We start from the raw sequence: 21,583 nt of genomic DNA on the forward strand, positions 1-21,583 counted from the left end.
ATGCCTAATCCAATGTCCACTCTATGCCCACTGCAATTAAGAGACACCCACTTGAACCAAAACATACTATTTCACCCTCGCCAACCCGATTCACCAAGCTGCTGCAACCGCCATCGCAGATGGTTGCGCGCCGCCCTTCCTGCACCGCCTGCCGATGGAGGTTTTGTACCTCGTTCTTGCGCAGTTCTGTGAGCACTGCCGCTGGGAGGATGGCCTATGTGCACCTGTCACCCCTTCCGGTCGCGGCGGCCATTGGATGGACGAGGAACGGTAAATTGCCGACACGCAGGACCTGCGGTCCCTGTGTTTAGACTCGAGCGCCTTGCGCGGGCCCGCCCAATCTGTTTTGCATCATATGTGCATGGGTGGCTTCGGTCCCGATTACCGGTACGCCCTCCGATACACGCAACTCTTTCGCCTCGTCGGGTCAGTTGCGGCGAATAATACCCCGTCTCGCCTGGTCCGCCAGGTGAAGGTGCTCGTTGGGTCATGGCCATCTCCAGAAGATGCCCAAGGTCTGGCGCAGGAGCTTGAGCATGCCCGAAGCAGCCCACCTGCGAGCTTTCATGGCGTCCGAATCCGACAAACCAACGAAATCGCCAAGGTCGACTTCATTGCGAAGCTGATCACCACGTTTCCATCTCTGACCCATCTCAGCCTTGGCGAAAGCGCCGACGACTCGAGCGACCGTGTGCCCTCTTGCCTCGCGGAAGTTGAGGAGCTGCCACTTACGAGCATTCATGTGTGCGCCAATCCCGGTACGGGGTCCAATAGGTTCACGACGCCACACGGCCTTGAGGAGCTGACTGCGACACTCATCGCCCGCTCCAAAGGTTTGCGGATGCTGGCGGGCGATTGCTGTATCGACACCGCCCCCATATTCGGATCGCTGCAACCGCGACTTCCCCTTGCCCAGCTTCGAGTGCTCCGCCTCACGGCCGCCTGGTTCGATGAAGAGGAGCTGCGACAGATCATTACCGCTTGCCCCATTCTTTGTGGACTCGTGTACTCAGAAAATGGTTATGGTCCCCGAGGGGGGTGGCCAGAGAAAGCCCTACTCGAGCCGGTTGGAGCAGTACGAGCCCTAGCTTCTTGCCGGCACACCCTTCGGTCCCTTGACCTCCAACTGGCGACTGCGAAGAGACACGACGATATGAGAGGCATCATCAACAGCAGACTGGCGGCCTCTTTCGCTGGCTTTACCGCCCTGCAGGAACTAACCGTGCAGTGGTGCACCGTCCGCGGCCCCATCTCCGACGAAGAGCCCGACGACGACGACGACGACGACGAGGGATGGCAGCAGCTGCTGGTCCGAGCCGTGCCCGACGGCATTCGGCCTCTTTCCGTCATCGGCTGCGCGGCCGAAACGCGCCCCGAGAGATTCGGGCTGTTCGATCCGGGCAATGATATCCGAGAGGCGCTGGGCGCCGCAGGGGTGCGCGGGGTGGAGTACAGCATGGCGTGGCGGACGGGGTTTCGGTCGCGCGCGTGGAACCGGGCGGAGCGCAGGTTGAGAGAGATTGACATCTGCAGGGCAGGTATGCACGATTTCGGGCCGCGAAATGTCGTGCCTGATTCGGACCAGTCGGACTGGAGTGACCTCTAGATAGAACGTCAGTGGGTATGATGGAGACGACCGAGATGTGATAATTATAACGGACTGGCCCCACACAGCCGCGCAATGCCCAAGCGTGCAAGGGGACTGAACCCGGGAGGTACGACATCGTGTTCTCGACAACGGAGGAAGTACCTTACGGGTACAAGCCAACGTGCTTTCCTTCACGTAGGAGGTAGAAAACACATAGACCGTACCTACACTTCTCCCCACTTACCCGCCTTTGTATGATTACCAATCGGTATAGGGACATTCAAGGGAGGCACGATGCGAATCAAACGTTGGGTAGCGGTTGGTCCACGCGATAGGCATATTCTTCGCACGAATTTGATACCAAAGCAACCTCTCCCACTCGACCCATCGGCAGAGAAGATTTGCTCAAAACCAAGAATCCCTCAAGTTTCAACCACTTAGCTACTTGACGATTGCGCACGTCTCTGGCAGCCAGGGTATTGGCATTCAATGCAACGATCCGCAGCACCCACTCCGGGCGAAATGGCCGGCCTCATACCCATGCCGGGCCAACCGGACGCTCCGCTACCCACTGAGGAGGAGATGAGCGCCCAACTGGCCGGCTCCTGGCGAATCCGCTCCTTCGAACTGACGAACGACCCGAACTCGACCGCGCGCATCACGACAGTCAATCGACCCTGCGGCCGACGGCCGCTCGGGAGCCTCGTCCTAAGCCGAGACCCTCCGTACCTGTGCTGCATGCTCACCTCGGCGGAAGCCGCGCAGCCCATCCCGTCGCCCATCTACACCACCGCCTCGGACGCGGAGGTGCTGCGGGTGGCCCGGCCCCTCCTGGCGTGCATGGGGCGATACGAACTGTTGAGGAAAGAAGGCGGGCAGGGGTGGTTGCTGAAGACCTCGGTGGACGTGGCCGTCGATCCGAACTGGATGGGTACCGATCAGATACAGACGATCGGATTGCGAGAGGAGGACGGTAACCTGATCATGGTGCTCCGACCAATCCAGCCTTTCCTGTTGCGCGTGAGTTCGGTCTCTGGCAGGATCTCCATAATCAAGCATTTCAACTGGGGGTGTACTAATTGATGTGTGGTCATCAGAGCGGAAGCCTGTTTGTGGCAAGACTCGAGTGGGAGAAGATCACTGCCTGAGCTTTATTCGTCTGCTCTACTGGCTCACTTGCTAGACTTTGCTCTGTTCCCGTGGGGGAAACATCGTAACTGCGATATATGTTTCGGGGTACCATACTCCTCCTCAGCCTTTTGTTTCTGCAACTTGGTCGTCCTCCCGTTGAAGAGAGGTGTGAGAAGGTTCGGGGATATGTACTTATCAAACACCTTAGCGCATCAACCACGAGGTTGTTGCTTGTAGCGAAATCAGACAACTCTTTATGGACTGGAGCCCCCTGTTGAACATATGGATGTGCTGTCCCCGGGAGTTTGTCTGTTCTACTCAGCGTTTCCTGTTGACCGACAGGGAAGCTACCTCGGCTTACTGATCATGACTCCATATCTGAATCTTAGGTGCTCAGTACACATGGCACCATCCTCATTTCTACGAGAAGCCGCCGGCCCCGCTTTACTCTTTACTTGGAAATTGTAATGAGATATCAGTTTCGCGGAACTCCCATTGATAGATATTCCGCCTCACGACTACTTTGGTGCTTTCAGGGGGGCTTCTTGCCCGCGCACACTATTCTCTTGAGAGGCAACGTGGCAATAGGATTGGTTCGCCGCCACTCTTCCGTGTATTCTTCGGCTTCTCAGTCGACGCCTTGACCGTGTTCGGACCGGTGAACGTTCTTTTATGGCCTGTGAGTAAGCGAGGTGGGCTTTTACCTAAACTTTTGTCCCGTGTGTCCGATTCCTGTTACTTCGTACCCTGCAATTCGTCTGAAGTGCAACACGGTATCCGCCAATCAACAAAAGAAGGGGCAAAATACGGCAACTGGCCCTACTGTGTAGGGTGTTCTCCGAATTTCCTAATTGCCAGTGGCGGTTCGGTCGGAAACATGTTCTGGTGAGGGACTGCCCCGCCCCTATTGCATAAAGGGTCCGCGTGTGCAGAAGCATGGTGGTACTCTTCCCGCCTTTGGGGTAGCATTCTTCCTCCTTTGGGGACTCACATACAGTGGCGCGGGGTAATAGATAACCAGATGTTACGCTGGTTAAGTACGTCAACACCATTTGCCAATAGGTCGGGGTGCGTGTTAGATACGGACCTCGAGCTTCTGCTAGCTCATGTGATTGTTGTTTCCCCCGGGCACTCCATGCTGTTCGCTTGTTTATTGGCCTTCTTTTCTTTTTCTTTCGATCTTTCCACGAGGTCGCTGGGGCAAGCGCAGTGAAACATGACAGAAGCTTCTTGTCCATGATCGTTTTAGTCGATACTCCAGTTTTATACTCTTTGAGGACTAGTACGCAACGTGGCGTTGAGGTAAAAAGATGAAACGGTTTCAGTATACAGTAGGATCCCCGAGATGCTCACACCACCACGGCCCCATGGATCACAAAATAGAACGCTCTAGAATGGCGGTGGCCGAAAACGGCCAACGGCGCGGATGCTTGTTTCCCCTCAACCCGCCTAGCGCGTTCCGATGGTTGATCTGATGATGTTCCGGACCTCCATGGCGCAGTGCATGGCAGCACCACTTTGGACGACGACGCGCATCCTCGTGGCCACCTTGCATAGATTGGCAAGCAGCCAACGACGAAAAATTTAGAGTGCTTACCACGGCGATCCATATCAGCAGGTTTCCAAGTTAAATTGTGGTATTGGCGGTCTACCACTCTTGTATTGACTATACCTCCCTCAGACCAGGGGTGAAAGTCTTATCGCGGAGTACTATAGGTCAACTCCGACCAAGTCACGCTTCGAGATCCACGAACGTGTAGGTAATTGCAAACCCATGTGCTTCAAAGGCAGCGAGAAGCGCCAAGATCCCCGTGGTGGCAGGTTGCCGTCACAAGATCGAGTGTCGCCGCGCTTGCCGTGCTGGGCGCCAAGGAGCCTTCGATGGACATCTCGGTGGGTCTGATATTTATCAGATTGTTTACCGGCATGGATGAGACCGCCGCTGAATTGTATAAAAGAAACCCGCACCGCGGTAGTGGTACGCATGCCAGGCCTACTTGACAGCGCAATTGTTGCGTCACCACTCCCTACTTATTGCCCCTCAAAGAACCCATCATCCGATATGGTTTTCAGTGTCTTTTGGCTGTGGGCTACCGTTGCTGCTCCGTTTATTCTATTCCTCTGCCGGATCGTGTACAATGTGTTTTTCCATCCCTTGCGGAAGTTCCCGGGGCCGGCCATGGCCGGGGGCGACCGGGCTCTGGAGAGCATACAAGGAGGTGATACTGAAACAAAATTTGGCTCAGGAACTACTCGAGCTACACACGCAATATGGTAAGAACAATCATCAAGCATGTCCTCTCTCTGTCTGCTAACATGCCGAGGCAGGTGACATCATCCGAGTCTCGCCAAATGAGGTAAGCCATCCGCATTAAACAAGTTATTCGTCGTTGACATCCGAGACCGCAGCTCCATTTCGGGAACCCATCCGCGTTCCACGAGATATACAACATGACCAAACGATGGGATAAGGACGATGAGCTATACAACGTGACCGGATTCAAGTCTGGCTCGTTTGTGTATCGAAAATACGCCCAGGCCAAAGGTCAGTAGTTGAACAACCCCCTTTTTTCGCAAAGATCCGCTTACTCAGCAGGCGGAACAGAACGGAGAGAGGTCCTCATGCCCATGTTTTCCAAGAAAGCCATCCATAACATCGAGGGACTAGTATGGGAGAATGTGAGCATCGACCAACTCTTCGGCAGTCACCTGCTTCTCACAGTGCACTAATCGGGAAATAGGCAACTAAGCTCGCGTCTGCCATTGCCAGTGTGAATAGGGCGCGACAATCCATCGATCTCCTCTACGCGTTTCGTTCCTTCACCCTCGACACCATCATGTCCTTCACCTTCGGCAACAACATCGGCGCCCTGGATGCGCCCCATTTCCGGGACCCCCTGATCCTCGGCATGGACGCCACCCTCCCCGCCCTCCCCATGCTCAAGAACTTCAGCTGGGTCCGGAAACTCACCTACGCCTTCCCGCCCACGCTGGTCATGAAGCTCCTGCCCAACGCGGACGCGATCGCCCCGCGGGTGTACCAGGTCCGCGACGTCATCCACCGGCAGCTGCAGGCGGTCCTGAACTCACCCGAGAAGCTCGAGGACGCGCAGCACCAGACCATCTTCCACCGCATGCTCGACGCCAACGCGTGGCGCACCAAGGTCCTGCCCGAACTCACCGATCTGCACGACGAGGGCTTCACGCTCGTCTTCGCCGGGTCCAACACCGTCGCCGACACCCTGGTCATGGGCCACTGGCACCTGCTCCAACAGCCCGAGCTGCTCGCGGCCCTGCGGGAGGAGCTGCTCACCGTCTGGCCCTTCCCAGGCACGAGGCCGAGCCTCGCGGACCTGGAGGCCCTGCCCCTCCTGACCGCGACCCTCAAGGAGTCGCTCCGCTTCATCCCCTCGGGCGTGTCCCTGACGCGCGTCGTGCCGGCCCAGGGCGCCGTCCTGTGCGGGCAGCACATCCCCGGCGGCGCCGCGGTGGGCATGGGGATCCTGCACGTGCACCAGTCCGAGGCCGTCTTCGCGGACGCGCTGGCCTTCCAGCCGGCGCGCTGGCTGGCCGGCGAGCACAAGCCGCACAACCTCGAGCACTGGCTCGTGCCGTTCAGCCGGGGCCCCCGCGCGTGCTTCGGCGTCAACCTGTCCATGTGCGAGCTCTACATCGCGTACGCGACCATGCTGCGCCACTTCGACATGAGCCTGGACGGGACCACGGCCGAGGACATGCAGTGGCGGGAGTGCATAGCGGCGGCCTACCCCAGGAGGCATCTGCATGCTTGGTGTCGCCCAGTCGAGAGTTAAGTGTTTCTAATAGAGGGCTTAGATACCCGTGTCGTTTTGTTTAGCGTTAATACACTATTCAGCCACAGATTTCATGACTCGCATATACGTACTGATCGTGTGTTTTACGAAAGGTACGTACGTAAATGACCTTGGTTTCAAGATAAGTGCCAAGGGGTATTATATCGCTGCTGAATAAACGGCCTAATATTAGAGCGAACTCGGAGTAAGAAACACATTTAGCGGTAGTAAGATATATGAGAACTTCATGAGACCTCGTGATTCCCCACTGCATCAAGAAGCTGCATGACATTGCCAACTGAAGGGGCTGGGGGTGATGAGAGTTCGACGAGGAATCTTTTCGTGTTCAGGGAGTTCGTATCTGCCACCCATTTACGATACCGTAAGCGGATTTGCTCGTCCTCTCCTGCTGAACGCTGTAGGCGACTACAAGGAGGCCCTTGGTTAATCTGTACTTCGACGAAAGGAGGTATCCGGTTCCAATTAAAAAAAACAGGCTGGAGTATTGAAACCAGACTTTGGAGAGATGCATGCAATAATGCAAAGTTACTTCACACGAGCAGATGTGGCGCAAGTCTTGCGTTTCATATTTTGCCATCCCCTCGCTAGATGCACCGGCTTGCCGGCCGGGAGCAAAAGACCCGGCAGACCATGAACGGTTCACTCTTCATATCAAGGGCATTAGAAGTGGAAAGTGTGCGCGGTTCCCATATTTGCGCGGAGCATAGTCGGTATGCATTGAGGTGACCGGCACGTCCTCGTGAACAGGTAGTCGTACATGCTCGTCAGCCGTACGCCCGATGTTGACGAAAGCAATAGTTCGATCGTGTTTGGCAGAATACAAGCGAATACTCACATGATCCTTTGGGCAGACCAAGCTCATGAAGTTCATCAAGAAGATTATCGTTAAGAAGGACCTCCAGATGTTCCAGGAGATTGCCGAGGACAAGGCGTAGTTCGAAAAGTTCTGCAGCGCTTTCGCCAGGGCCCTCAAGCCCAGTATCTACAAGGACTCCCAGAACCGCCAGATCCAATGACCACCGGTGGCTACATCCAGCAGGGCCGTGGTGCCCTAGGAACAGGCGATCGAAATGTTGATATCGTCATTTTATCTGCCATTGAAGTTGAATCTATTTCGGTGCCGATGATATAGGCGGCTCCTATCCACGGTCCTGCATATTCCAAAACCTGTCGGTTCGTATAGGCTTCTGGGCGCCTAGGGTCTATAGGATGGTTAGCAAACTTTGAACAAACTTGGTTATAGGCCAGCCCCATTGGTAGATTTGTCGTCGAAGTCGCCTGTGAGCCCAATGTTTCCGTCGGGCCCCTTAAGGGCCCGTCTCAGTTCCGGTGGCATCTGCCATGACGTGTCAAAGTCCCTGCGAGCCAAGGCATACCAATAAGGCCCATTGCCCTCGCCGTCCGCTTGTGGAAAATACATCAGACTCAGCGGTGCTCTACTATTCCTCCCAATCTTGACGGCGAAGCTGCGCAGACTGGGCATGCCGTGCACGACGCCGTCGGCAAAGGACTGCAAGAGCGCCGAGTAGGGCGGTTCCGGATGGAAGCGGAACCAGGTTCCTGGTACATCTCCATCTTGCTTGTCCCACTCGAACTCGGGCGGGTAGTCCGACGTGTCCGAGTCGTCTGAATCAAAGGCGGCGGGTTCCTCTTCTTCCGCGTCGGAATCGCAATAGCCGTCTTCTTCGATGCCTGCCTCGGGATCCCCCGACATCATCCATTGGCCTCCCGGTGTGGTTCTAGCGCATTCGATATACAAGTGTTCGAGGGAAGGACAGTGGAGTTCAGCGAGACCCGCGTGCTTACCTAGCGCGACGGGCGACAGAATCCAGTGATCTTCCAGACGCAGTGTGCGGATCGTAGGCAGTTGGCAGATGCGCCGCACGGCCAGGCTGAGGTCATCTGCATCTTCGGCATCCTCGCCAAAGCTGCCCGGGTCGAAATGCTCGTTCCCAGGGTCTTGGTCCGACAGGTAGATCTCGACGGTGGCAAGCGTTTGCGGCAAGTCAGCGTGTTGCAGGGCGTGCGCCAGGGCCGACCGGATCTCGCGGCGTTCCGAAGTGAGGCGCCTCCCAGGGAGAAAGAGCCGCCACTCGAGTCTCTCGAGTCGGGCCTGGGCGGACAAGAGGGCGGAGAGCACGCTGGGATGGAAGTCATAGTTGCTGGCCACGTCGAACTCGGACACACAGGCCACCTTGGGCAGGGGCGGGGCGTCGGGCGTGAACTGGACGTAGCGGTAGCTGTCTCGCAAGTCCCAGATGGGCGGACCGAACTGGTTGTGCAGCTGGTCCAGGCCGCCGCTGGCGACCAGCTCCTGGATCAGGGCGCGGTTGAGCGACCGTGTCGTCACTGTCAACTTGATGCCGCCGCCCGGCCTGCGGGGCTCCCAGGTGGCTAGGGCTCGGAAGAAGGCCGCAGCGGCGTGCGTGAAGACGGCGTTGTTGGCGGCCGTCTCGGCGTTGCTTTGCATCTTCTTGAGCCGCTTGACGCTGGTTCGGGGCAGCAAGACCTCAAAGTGGATCTCCTTGATACGGGCCTGCTTGCCAGGGTCAGAGAATGCGGCATCAAACCAAGCGAAACCTTCGTCGGTGCTCTGGACGCAGATAGAGGAATCTGTCGAATCCTCCATGTTGAGTGTGGTGTTTCTCTGGTATGGTACAGTCTCAATCAGAGGCAGGCGATTGGAGCGGTTTGGTTTGTTGGTTTGGAAGCGACGCTTGTAAGTACTTCAGTACTAACCGTGCGCACCCTCCCTGCAAACGCACCCGCCATCAGGCAGATTCAACTTCGAACCACGAATGTTGCCTTTCCAGATATGATACATGAACACAACCAGGATAGCACGCTCGAATGTTGAGCCTCCACTGAGCAGGCAATGCATATGAGCAGCTACGCCAGTGATTCAATTGAGTTCAGCCCTAAGTTTGGGTATCCGTGAGGCTCAACTCATAGGCTGCTTCAGTGGCTTTTTAGCGAGGGTGCTGGGAAATTAGCACGCTGATCGAACCCCGGGGGCCCCAGCAGCCGAAACACAGAAGGTCACACAACCAACCTCCATAAATTCAACAACTCCCCCCCCAGGTCATCGCTGGTCGCACTTCCTCTCCTCCTCTCCTCCATCTACCCTACATCTATCAACTCTTTACAATCATTCTTGCATTCCCACCTTCAGACTACAGTCATGGAGCCAACCACAAAGTCCCCTTCTTCTTCTTCTTCTGCATCCGCGAAGCGCGTCAACTCTAACACGGACCACCATGGCAGCAAGAAGACGCGCCGCACCTTCGACAACGACAGGTAATGTTGATGCTCATCACATCCCTCCCACTCCCCCATTTCGATACCTGGCCGGTGTTTTTTGTTCCCGCGGTTCTACGGGTTAGTGAACCATATTGTGTTACTTTTATTGTGTCTTGCAGTGGGCCAAGGGCTTGAATGATATCCTACCTTTACCGGCTGGTGTCGTTCATGCCTGGACGTCCATTTATTGTTTTACTCTGTGGGTTGCTGTCTTCTCTCTGCCGCTGACCTCAGTCTCGACAGAGCGTTGCAGCAATGCAAGTCTCCCTTTCTGAGAAGGCAAAGGCTCTTCATACCGCGCCCTCGGCCGCCCCTGAAGAACGAGATGCATGAGTTCAAAAAAACAAGTGCGGCATTGAAGAGTAAACTTGTCCTCTTCAGTGCTGGCACCTGAAGCACTCGCCCTGGCATGGTTTCTATAACCAAGCCAGGTGCCGAGAGATTATACCTGGTGTACTCACCTGGCAACACAGTGATTGCAATACCTGCTGTCACTATCTAGTCGCGACGGGCCTAGCATGTTCTCTGGGGAGAAAAGCTAGACCGGCAAGCAGGCAATTGCGACGACAGAGAGCATTCGCCCTCGTGTTGGAGCACTGACGCCAGTCTCTTGGGTACCGTACCCCCTGCTCCTTCCACATGGCCACTCTTTCAGGGGTGGTCCGAAGCGGGTGCTCGGCTGATGTCGGGAGAAGCGATCGGTCGATTGCGGCCGCCCTTCGGCGCCGTCTCATGCAACACCAGAAGCATAGCTGGACACGCACCAGCTTCAGATGTACGTACTGCATTTCAACTCTTGATTTTATTCAGCCTACTTCGCTACGGTTGCTCTCAGGCAAGGCGAGACTGGTATTATCGCTCTCATTTGTGCCGAAGCGATGCGTTTGCTACAATAGCAGTAGATTGCCACCATCTTTCTGTGCACCAGCACTCCGGAAGGTTCCATCGCGCGTCGTTTACAGAGAAGAAACAGCCCTGATGTATCCTTCATTACTAGAGCTACTAAGTTGACCAAGCTGATTTGGACCATCATCGACCTATCAAAGCAGCATCGGCCTGGGCCACCACATCTCCTGGAGGAGACCTACCAGGTTGCTGGGCCAAAAGTTTCCCCTTCGGGGACGGTCTTCAGCCAGCTTGTGTACGACGCATCCTGTGTTCGGGTGGTCAGCTAAGATGAACACAGAAAGGCGGTTTGACAGCAGAGTGCCAATGTACAAAGCCACTTACCACGGTGTTATAGATGTCAACGTTACCCCACCACTGCGGTATCTTCACATTCGGCAGTGTGATGGCGAAGAAGATGACCGCGGTCGATATCACCAGCCCAGCATCAAGACCTGCGGCCGTAAGGTAGTTGTACGTACGCCACCAGCCGTTCCAGCGCTTTTTTATCCAGTAATTGAAGATCAGGCCAAAGATGGCCCAGGTCGAGAACGACAAGGGGGTAGCGGGCGGCAGCCAGGACATGGCCCCTAGCATAATCGGGGCGTTGAAGTGATGCGCATGGGGGACACGCAGTTTCCGTATCAAGACCCATAGCAGAACCGGCAATCCTGCGCCAACCAGCCAGAACCAGTTGAACTTGGCATAGATCGATCCCGGCCCAAACATGCGCTGCGGTCCAATGACCCCCACACGATGGACGAGGAGAAGAAGGCTCGTCCGTTCGGACAGGTGAAATGGTCCTTTTGGTTGCTGGTTCGATGTCAACACACAGCTTCGATAGAATACTAGCAAAGGTAATGGTGGTTCAGCTTACTTAGCGCAAACGTCGGGAATGTTGCCCAGGGTCCAATTCATCACGGCAATCTGGACGAAGGCGGCCCAGATGGTGGCCATGACTTGGCACCAGAACGTTACTTTCGGAGGAATCTTCATGTAGTGGGCCAACTTCAAATCTCCGCTGTAGGTCTGGTGCAATTCAAACGTGAGCTCTTGTCCCTCCAGGTATACTGGGTCAGTGGAAAGTACTGACCTGGGCCTGTCCGAGGGTGATTGTGCTAAAGACCTTGAACATCATAACGCCGATTGGTCGTCCTGGGATCATAAACCCGGCCAGGAAAGGGGAAATGACGTTTAGTGACAAGTAGATATTCGAGATACCCAGGATCATGCAGGTAGGTATGATGAATACCAAAGCAACGATAATCGACACAAAGAATGCCCACTATTCGATATCAGTGGTTAGCAGACACGTTTCCATAAATAAGCCCATCAGGGGTCATGTATAGAAGGGCATGTAAGCGAGGACATTGAACGGGGGCTCACCCATGGTAACTGCGAATTGTATCCAAGGACCGTGCCAAGGCCCATCGCAATGGACCCTACAAATAGCATGACGTACCACCAGTCGGGCGCTTCTTCATACTTCTTCATCAAGCGCAGGTGGATATCAGGCTCCTGGTTGCGTGCCGCTTTGAAACGATACCAGATCTCCTTCCCATGGAACAGGCCTATGTGCACCAGAGCCGCGGTCAACGCGGCAAAAGATAAGCCGTAGTTCAGGGCGAACGCAGGCGGGAGGAATAGGGGCGAGTAATCCTTGTATTTGGCTATGTCAAAGGTGAAGCCGCTACCCAAGATGCGACTGACATTGTAGGCTTGCTGGGTATTGTCGTACGTCTGACTTGTTACCATAGGCAGGTAGTCGGCGTAGATTGCGCCCGAGTATGTGATGCCAATGGTGGCGAGGATGACGAAAAAGAAAAGGCCAAAGAGGGTGTTGATATGCGAGTGCGTGGGTGAAAGCAGGGGGTCTTGCAAGTATGCAGAGACGTACGTCCAGTCGAATGTGATGGGGATGAGACTGAGTCCAGTAACGCCGCCAAAGAGTTGGTTGAGCACCACGTTATCTGGTCGGATCCAAGTGACAAAAGCGAAGACCGACAGGCCTTGGAACAACACAGCAGGAATCCAGTAATAGCAAAACATGCCGGCGACGACAATGAAGAAGTAGCGATAGCGGCTGATGTACCAGCCGTTGGTACTGACACCGTCGCTCTTGCTCCTGTCATGCAAGGCGTAGAACAAGGCCGTGTTGGAAAATTGGTTGGGCCACATCATTGCCGAAGGCCAGACCAGGAACCGCCGGAATATGCCTGAGAGGGCGATTCCGATAAGCTGGGAGCTCAAGGTGAACAGAAGCGAGAAGCCCCATCCCAAGTTGATGTTGTAGAACGGTTTGCCCTGGAGTGCTAGCAACGCGTCGGTGCTATACGCATAGCTGATGCAGACGTTGGACATCAGAACAATGACGACATGTTCCTTGATATTGAAGGGGCCCGTGTTGAGAGTCCATCGGAGTCCGAATGTGTTGAAGACTCGGGTCGGCATCACCCTGGCCCATATGCAGCCGACAGGGTAAACCAACAGGAGAATGACAAGGGCGGGGAAGCTGATGGCGGGACTCCGCATGCTCAGAAACATGTTGAGACCACTGCCGAGGGTGACGAAGATGAAGCCGAGAATCCATGCGCGGACGGTGCTGGCGACCTCGCCTCCATCAGTGTTGCGTACAGCTGAACGAACCTCTTCGTAGGGGGAATCCTCGGTGAACATGGCATCGGCTGCCAGGATGTCGTCGGCGTTGCCATGTTCAATGGCTTTCTTAGCAGCATCCAGCGTCTCCGAGGGGAGATTGGGATCGAATTGGTGGTCGTTAATGATCTTTTCCAAATCCGCTGCTGCCGCTGTGACGCGCAGCCCGGGGTCGCTTTTGGTATTCCCCGGGGAACTGTGGCCCGACTCATGTTCGGCAGGATGAATCTCAGTAGGAGAGGCAGCTGTGCTCTCCTCTTTGCTGAAAGGTAGCCGCATGGTGACTCAATTCGAGAAGGCCCAATCCTGTATCCTTTACTGCGTCTCGATAGTTTGGCGGCCGCCGGGAGAGGCGCTTGCTGAGCACATGTGGAGATGCAAAGACGAATATGTAGCTCTCAATGAGATGGTCTGCAGGCCAGTCCAGTAGCCATGGAGGCGACGCGCTGCAAGACCGACGGGCGATTGAACGCGGCACAGCAGGTGTCGCTTATCATTTTGTCACTTATCCCCGGGACAGCACTACCCGGGTATCTTGGATCCACAATCAGCGACAGGGTCCGGGGGCCATGATAAGTAAGTAGCGACGGGTTTTGCGAGCCCTTGGCCGTTCGTGGAAGGTGACAAGAGGCGCCTCGTTCATTGGCGGGGTCGCTGTCATGCTCGTTGGGGAGGTTTTATCGGCCATGGCCGGCCAAAACCGTCCGATCTTACGTTGGCTGCTACCAAGCATTATCAGCCAGACGTCAATATCATTGGCGAAAGCTTCGTCCGGACGGGTAGCCGTCTCGGCAATCTTGCAGGGGGAAGGAAGCCCCGCTTCGTGCAACCGCTGATGAGAGACTGGGTTTTGTCATGGCCGTACAAGGTCGTCAATCCACGTAGCAGCTGTTGACGGACTGGTTGCACGTGCGGCCTGATCTCCGATGATTGAATTCTGGGGGCAAGCTATGTTTGCCACCACTGATACTTTACATGCCTTTCGGTTCGGTTACTTATCTAAAGTACTTACCTATCTAGCCCAACCCTCGGCAGCCACTAGTTGGTTTATCAGCGCTACTCCTGCACTACCCCAGGACTCTGCAGTCCCACTGAATCGGTCGTGGGATCCAAGAGGACGTCGTGGTTCTTCTGCTTCCTTTCCTTGCTGTTTGTGTATTACAAGTTGATGAGGCTGATCATCATGGGCTGATGTACACTTCCGTGTCCCGAACCCTCGCTGTTCTGGCGAGCTCTAGAACTGTCTCTTCAATATCAGTTCTCATTAAAGGACTTCGAGATTATCCTAAGTAGAAACCGTCTTCACTGGTGTATCATGGTAGACGAAAATGACTTCGAAGCAACATTCTTCCCATACCTGATATTTCAACTTTTGTATACATGTGACAAGCTGTGGAATCTCGTGCTGGTTGGAATTTTCTGTGTACAGGCGACATTTATACTCAAAACTAGTACTGGGTGGAAGAGCAACGATGACTATGCAACATTCGTAGAATAGGGGCTCCAGGCCCCCACGGATCCTGCCGAGGTGGCCTTGGATACAGTGATCATCCATATCCTGCCGGAGGCCTAGTCAATGGCTATTGTGGCTCATGTAGTTGATGTTCCCTGATGCCTCATGAGCTGTGTTTCTTTTTCAGAGCGTTTACATTCACCCCTCGTAGTACTCCTACAGTAAGTAGGTAAGCCAAGCACGCATCCACATTGGCCGGAGGTTGTTTTGCGGGATTCTTCGTATCTGAGACAGTCCTGTTGGAATCCGTGCTAGGCTGAGTAGTATCGGTATCAGGTAGCTTATGGCTTCTAGGCTCCGGATAAGACATGATACCAACAGGAGCCGCTGGGTTCCAAGCCTTGGTGTGCGTTTTCAGCTGGACGAAAAGGGGCACAAGGGGAAAGAGGATATGGGCAAATGCTAATGCATTATTGGAAGTGCACAATACGTAGATGGTGCTATAATCTCGCCTTGATTATTTGTTGATGCTTGACAGATGTGACGACAACTGGTAGCTGTTCGGAAAGAAAATTCATTGCAACCATTTCCCGCAACTCGAGTAGAGGGACGTCTGAAGACCAACCTTCGATCCAAGCCGTACGCCTGGTCTCGGTGCACCCTGCTCGTTTCTCAACGAGCCTCGTTCCAACTTTGCTTCGAGTCATTCATTATGATGCCACGTAGTAACTCGCCGCATCGTTTTGATTAATTCAATGGACTTATACTACTTTCATTGTCAGAGTTCTGCCATGGCCCCGTTCGCATCTTGGCCTGGCACAGGGCGTCTAATACCAAGGTATCGACTTGCAACTTGTCCAAATTTTCTTTTGTTAAAACGAGTTGACCCTGGGCTTCCAATTCGTGATCACTGTCCTTATTCCAGGCATATGATAATACTCCAACTTCTGGTATTTTGAGCCTCAAAGGATCATCCCCGGTATGGAGCAAATGCAAGCCCAACTTGCCGAAGCGACTATCTGGATTGGTGTAAATATTGAACGCAACCAAGGTCCATAGTGAATGCCATTGGAGGGCCAGAAAATCCATTTCACCACCGGTATTTCTGTCGTGTACAAGTGATCAAGGAGCCCCTAATTCACCCAGCTGTAGGACTCAACCGGAGTTCGAGATAGAATGGCCCATTACTACTGCATCCCATAAACTGTATTGACATGTATTCAAGGCCCAGTGCCGTTGATTAACGGAATGACTTGTCCTCCCGGGTTTTGGCCAGCAACTGAGGCCTTTGCTTCAACATAGTCTATATTCAAACCTCGAAGCCCTTAGCCAGGCAAAGGGCTAAATTGAAGAGCGGAAAGGCAAAAGACAACAATACAGAGCGAGGACACCACAGCTGTAGACTGTCTCTTTCAAAATCCGGATCATCACTTACTCCAACCGTTCTTGTTAAGACAACTTATGCTTGAAGGGTAACTCCTCGTCAGCAGAGCAGCTGCGTCCGTGCTGCCGGGCAAAAGGCATTTGCCTGTACGACTACAGTGTCACCTCGATGCCGCTTCGGCTCAGTACCCCTCAACAGATATATAGTACCACTAGAATCTAATACCAAGTCCAGTCAAGATGATGACTTTCGAGAGTTAGCCACCACGTAAAAACTGGACGTAGCCATAAACTGACTCTGCACAAGAGTACAAGATGACAAATTGGACTTTGACAAGGTCAAGCAATCCAGCAGAAGATTCAGCGATCTATATGTCTTCTCTTGAGTATAGTCAGCCCTGGATATTACTTCTCACTATTCACATCATTTGCCTGGCATATGCATATAGCAAAATGCATAAACTCCTTCTACTTCCCATGTGCACTACTCCCTTGTTGCCCATACCACTATGCAAACACGTACCAGACCGCAACGGATACCCACGATAACCCTGCCCACTAGTCTGGCCGATGTACATACAGCACACCCTCATCTCTCCGGAATTGATCGATTCAATTGGCAAACACTAGGTACTCCAGAACTCGGGGCTACTTGCCCAGTATCCGTAACACAACGAATAAGCCCGCCCCCCTTGGACTCCATAGTCTCCTCACTCTATCGACAAGGAGGAGGAGGATATAGCGACAGCCGATCACTTTTCAAAAGGAGTGCTCCGCCAGACCAGACGCGCATCCTCCGCCTCTTTTCCCTCCCGCCCCCTTCGAACGGCCTTTTTGCCAAGGCAAAAAAAAAAAGCCGGATCCTACTTCACAGTACTTGGGGTCCCCAAACAGCAGCCAGCCTGGTAGGTCCCGTACGTAAGCAAAACATTTCGGGTTCCCCGAAAGGAGAGGACCGCCCGCCCCACTTCCCTTGATCCCTATCCGGGTCAGAGGGAGCAATCAACCCGGATAAGCAAGAAGCAAGAAAGAGGAGATGCGAGAGGAGATGTGAGAGGAGAGGAAGGAGGAGGGAAAGGAGGAGGGAAAGAGGAGGGATCGCCCACCGCACGTCCCGTTTTCTGCGCCGGTCAAGCCGTATAAGCCGCATCCCCTCCCCACCATGATGCCACCTGTCACCCGTCATTGGGTTGAGCAAAAGATGGGCGTACCTTAGCCCAGGTAGTGCTCCTCCCAGAAATCCACTCACGGTCAGCTGTCAAAACCCAGGTTTTTGGGTCGGCCACGCTCGCAGGGCCCCATCGTCAGACCCTCTTCGTGTCAAAACACGAGCCACCCCAATGTTGCCATACCGAGGCGTCATATGATGTTGGATCGACCTCACCGAAAGAAAGATAGCCCTCATCTGCTCGGTCGCGTATCATGCCGCCGTCACTGCCCCCCTGACGATGCCTGTCTTAGAATGCCTTCCTATAGCACATCGCTGCAAGACAACGGAAGGGGCCGCAGAGGCGCAGTCTCCGGGAAGGGGGGCAGGCAGGCAGGTAGGTAGCAGCTGTTATATTATAGACTACAGCATGTAACCCCGAAGGCTTCGTCAAGTTTCACCGCCGGAAACGAGGCCGAAGGCCTAGTCCTCACGTTGCTGTCGTTCATCTGATATTCCGACCCCTTGCTATGTTAATGTTTCAGAGGACCCCGAAACGAGCTAAACGCAAGTTTCGAAACACGGAGAGCCAGCAAAGACTGGCAATTGGCCAGTGCACCGTCTCGCGGCATCCAGTGCGATTAGGTATAGTTATCACCGCTGCGTTATATCTTATCAGAAAATGTCAGTCAATATCAGGTTTTGACTGGGCGCACAGACTCGTGCACGCACCGCACACTCCCCTCCATATCTGGCCGCGATATGATAAGCAGTCTGTTATTACGTTGCGTCCAGAGAAGTAACAAAGGGTGACAACGGAGCCTGCGTCGCAACAAATGTTCCGATGTGACGCACCCAATGCCTGAGCACATCGACTCATCGTTCTCACCTTGTTCCGTTGCGGCATGCGACTTGGGCCCAGTTAACCGTCACCATCTTCGCTCAGGCCATCCCGCAAAATGCATCGACAGGATTTGCAGATGACTGCATGCAAAGACACTAGAACGCGGCCGCCAAAACGACCCGAAGGGATGGGCAAGATGCGCGTACCACCGAGGGGCTAATCGTTCTGGTCGGATCAAGAGAGGGAGCTCGAAACGTGCATGTCAACCGGCCAGAGCGACAGCAAAGCACCATAATTGACCGCTATAGCAGAGGAACATATCACGTGTGACTGTCGCCAAATGCATTCGAAGTCACAAACACACGCCGCTTGCTGAATCATGGTGAGGGACCAAGTGACTTGCCCGACTGACGGCGTCTGGTCACATATCACATCGTGGCACGTTGCTTTTTGCCCTTTCGGAGAATTATGGATATTCTTTATCGATAAGAACAGAGATTGAAAGCGACGGCATGCTACAACAATAAAATGATAGGGAGGCAAAAATAGGTGACATGCGTGAGTGTCGGTACACAATGGCATGTAGCCGTAGCTGTTGAGCTTTAGCGAGCGCAGCATCAGCCTCCTCCTTTGCTCCCCGGCTGGTCATTGGTCTGCAAGTCCAGTCATGAGTAGCCTCGCTTACACATGCGGAATAGAGACGAGCAAGGTTACACTGACGTCTAACGTGATGTCGGGTAACGACGTGCGGCCGACAGGCTCGTTTCCGGAGTACACTATTGGATTTCCATCCCATGGTTCCCTCAATTTCACTAGGAATCAATAGAAGCAAAAGAAGGTGGGTGGTGGTGATGGCTCAATAGGGTGTATTTCGGAGGCGCGTCATTTCATCGAGAAATGGCAGATACATACTGGTACATGCTGAATACTTGGCGCTGCCAGTCACCTAGTTTCCAGGCTCTGGCTGCGGCTGGTGCGGCGATTTTCGGCTTCGTCCCGGCCTAGCTAAGATCTTGGGAAAAGACGGCATCTGACGTGCACGGCAATGGCCGACTGCGGTCGAAGGATGGTTGTGGCTGGCAGAGCCGTTCCGAGTATGCAGAACGGAGAGGAGAGGCCGAGATGGCACGTTCAACAAGATTATGATGAACGGATGGGAACCGCTGGGAGATTTCTGATGACGGTCCAGAGTGCTGAATGGGATTGTCGACTTCCCGAGGTAGGCAAATTGGCAGGTTTGCAAGTGAAGATAGGGTAGGATTGCGAGTGGAGTTGGCGCCTTTTGGCGTTGCACTGCACGGCGTGGCGCGTCCAGCTCATTCCACTTTCCGTGCCCTTTCCAAGCTGGCTTCGGGGGCCATGGTGGGATGAGGGCTCAGAAGGGACAAAGGAATGCAACCCGTTCGGGCCATTGTGTTTAACGACTGGGTAGCTCGCCATCAACTGTCCGAGTAAGAGCCACAGACCGAAATGCCCATTCGACTCGTGCCGGTCGAGGCTGAGGCACTCAACGTCACCGAGTAAGTGGGGCTTGGGAAATATGGGCTCCGCGAGTCAGAGAGGTCGGGACACGCGATACTCGCTGGGCTGGTGTGCGGAGATGAACGGACGGCGAAGAGCTCCTGGATGTGAAGTGAAGCGAGGCTTTGTCGGTGGACAGGGAGCCAGTCGCGTAGGGCTAGTGTGTGTGTGCGCGCGCTTTCTGGAAGGGTTGATGGAATGCGTCAATTACCTGCTTGGCGGTGCTGAGATCCGCAAATGTCCTTTGACAGAAGCCGACTAGCCAGGTAGCCTTACTCGTCAAGCGCGCTGGGAAAAGACCCCCTGAAGGCTTAATATGGACGATCCATGGTTGCAAGCCATCAAGACCAAGCTCCCAGGGACCCCCAAACTGCCTAGTGGCACGTCACTATTCCCACGCCCGCCCGAAGCGAGCCAGCAGTGGGCGGTAAGCAACGGGTTTGTGGACGATCATTGGAAACCTTGGACCTTACAGAGGTCATCCCAAAACCTCTTTCTGTCAAACCCTCTTTTCGCGCTGATCATATGTATAAGACAGGTCGCTATAGGGCTGGGGTTAGGGTCGCATTGGCCGTATGATGTGTCGGAGATAATGTTCGAAAGGGGCAAGCGCCCGCAGGGCGGATCGACGTGAGTAAGGCAGGTCGTATCCATTCTGGAACCCCATACTGGCAAACCCTCGAGGTATCCAAGAACGAAACCACATTTGGACAGGCTTTTGCTGCGAGTCCAGTTCGAGCTCTACGCAAGTGAAACCGGGCATGGTGAACAAACGCCCCGGAGAGTGTCCCGCCGACCAATTGCACCTCGCGGATTCGCCCGCGATGCACCTTTGGCAGCCGACGCAAGCGACGCCGAGGACGAACTGATTGTAGCAAGGGGCAAATAACCAAGTATCCAGAGATTGAATGGTTACATACAGGGATAACCTCAAATGTCGGCTGGCAGATCAATTCACCATACCTTGTCTGCTGACCCTGGTATCGACGGCCTGTTCTTGGACTTGCACGCCTGCCAGCCTGCCATCCGTGATCTGAAGGTGATGATAGACTTAGGGTTGCAGTTAGCCTCCCCCACACAGGAGCCTTTCGACAGCAAATCCCGGATAAGGTTGAATGACTGAGGATCCATCGGCAGTAGCAGGTGGCGTTGATAGTGGGCTGAGAGATTGCCCAGCATCTGGGTCGGGCTGTATTTAATGGGAAGTTATTGGATGCTTTGGGGCTGAGCTCAGGGACGTGCGAGAAACCGAACAGCACCCGATCAGTAGTGCCGTACACGTAGGTTCCCAAGTGCCGGAGCTGTGCCGGGGAGCAACAGAACTATCGCCGCGAGATTGGGCAGTGTAACCCAACGCCCTGGTCGAGTTTGATTCGTGACCGGTAGGTAATAATAGCTGAGCGGGCTTGGTGATCGAGTCCGTGGCGACTGGTCCAGGGAGTTCGTGACATTCGACGATGTGCGAAACTCAGTCAGCAGGCACCGGGGCAGTCCTTTGGTGCAGGTATGGAGTCCCGGACAGTACAAATCCTATTCGACTTGTCGAGAATGATTCCCACTTCCAAGGGAAATCGAAACGTTCCTTGGGGTATTGTATTGGAAGTACCCGAGAATAGCGCCTGGTGATGCTGCTCGAAGGCCACACCTCAGGTGCCCCAGCGTGAGAACAAGAGCTGTACCAATCCTTCAAATTCCAAGGTTAATCGTTAGGTTTCATTATTGCTTGACCTTGGTGGTGTAAGAGGAAGGCCAATTTCATATCCACAAACGTTAGATGTGTACACCGTAATGCTACGTCACAGTTCGCACTCGCCCAGGCATCCCTGCATCTGGAGCCCCAGCC

General features: G+C 54.3%; 5 protein-coding genes across 5 annotated transcripts; 3 read left to right on the plus strand and 2 right to left on the minus strand.

The window, feature by feature from the left end:
* Positions 1-361: 361 nt before the first annotated feature.
* On the plus strand, positions 362-1,606 carry PG986_012736 (uncharacterized protein; the record flags this gene model as incomplete). Its single annotated transcript, XM_066848958.1, has 1 exon — positions 362-1,606. The coding sequence occupies one exon, from the start codon at positions 362-364 to the stop codon at positions 1,604-1,606; it is 1,245 nt and encodes a 414-aa protein (XP_066695654.1).
* Positions 1,607-2,110: 504 nt separating this feature from the next.
* Positions 2,111-2,736, plus strand: PG986_012737 (uncharacterized protein; the record flags this gene model as incomplete). Its single annotated transcript, XM_066848959.1, has 2 exons — positions 2,111-2,608; positions 2,686-2,736. The coding sequence occupies 2 exons, from the start codon at positions 2,111-2,113 to the stop codon at positions 2,734-2,736; spliced, it is 549 nt and encodes a 182-aa protein (XP_066695655.1).
* Positions 2,737-5,170: 2,434 nt separating this feature from the next.
* Positions 5,171-6,531, plus strand: PG986_012738 (uncharacterized protein; the record flags this gene model as incomplete). The annotated part of the gene is made up of 3 exons (XM_066848960.1): positions 5,171-5,264; positions 5,325-5,398; positions 5,461-6,531. The coding sequence occupies 3 exons, from the start codon at positions 5,171-5,173 to the stop codon at positions 6,529-6,531; spliced, it is 1,239 nt and encodes a 412-aa protein (XP_066695656.1).
* A 1,258-nt stretch (positions 6,532-7,789) lies between these two features.
* Positions 7,790-9,181, minus strand: PG986_012739 (uncharacterized protein; the record flags this gene model as incomplete). Its single annotated transcript, XM_066848961.1, has 1 exon — positions 7,790-9,181. The coding sequence occupies one exon, from the start codon at positions 9,179-9,181 to the stop codon at positions 7,790-7,792; it is 1,392 nt and encodes a 463-aa protein (XP_066695657.1).
* Positions 9,182-10,936: 1,755 nt separating this feature from the next.
* Positions 10,937-13,671, minus strand: PG986_012740 (small oligopeptide transporter- OPT family protein; the record flags this gene model as incomplete). Its single annotated transcript, XM_066848962.1, has 5 exons — positions 10,937-11,023; positions 11,083-11,572; positions 11,615-11,766; positions 11,831-12,022; positions 12,124-13,671. The coding sequence occupies 5 exons, from the start codon at positions 13,669-13,671 to the stop codon at positions 10,937-10,939; spliced, it is 2,469 nt and encodes an 822-aa protein (XP_066695658.1).
* Between the last annotated feature and the right edge of the window lie 7,912 nt (positions 13,672-21,583).

The sequence above is a fragment of the Apiospora aurea genome (assembly GCF_038362705.1).
Source record: "Apiospora aurea strain CBS 24483 chromosome Unknown utg000008l_segment0_segment0, whole genome shotgun sequence".
In the NCBI taxonomy this organism is placed as follows: domain Eukaryota; kingdom Fungi; phylum Ascomycota; class Sordariomycetes; order Amphisphaeriales; family Apiosporaceae; genus Apiospora; species Apiospora aurea.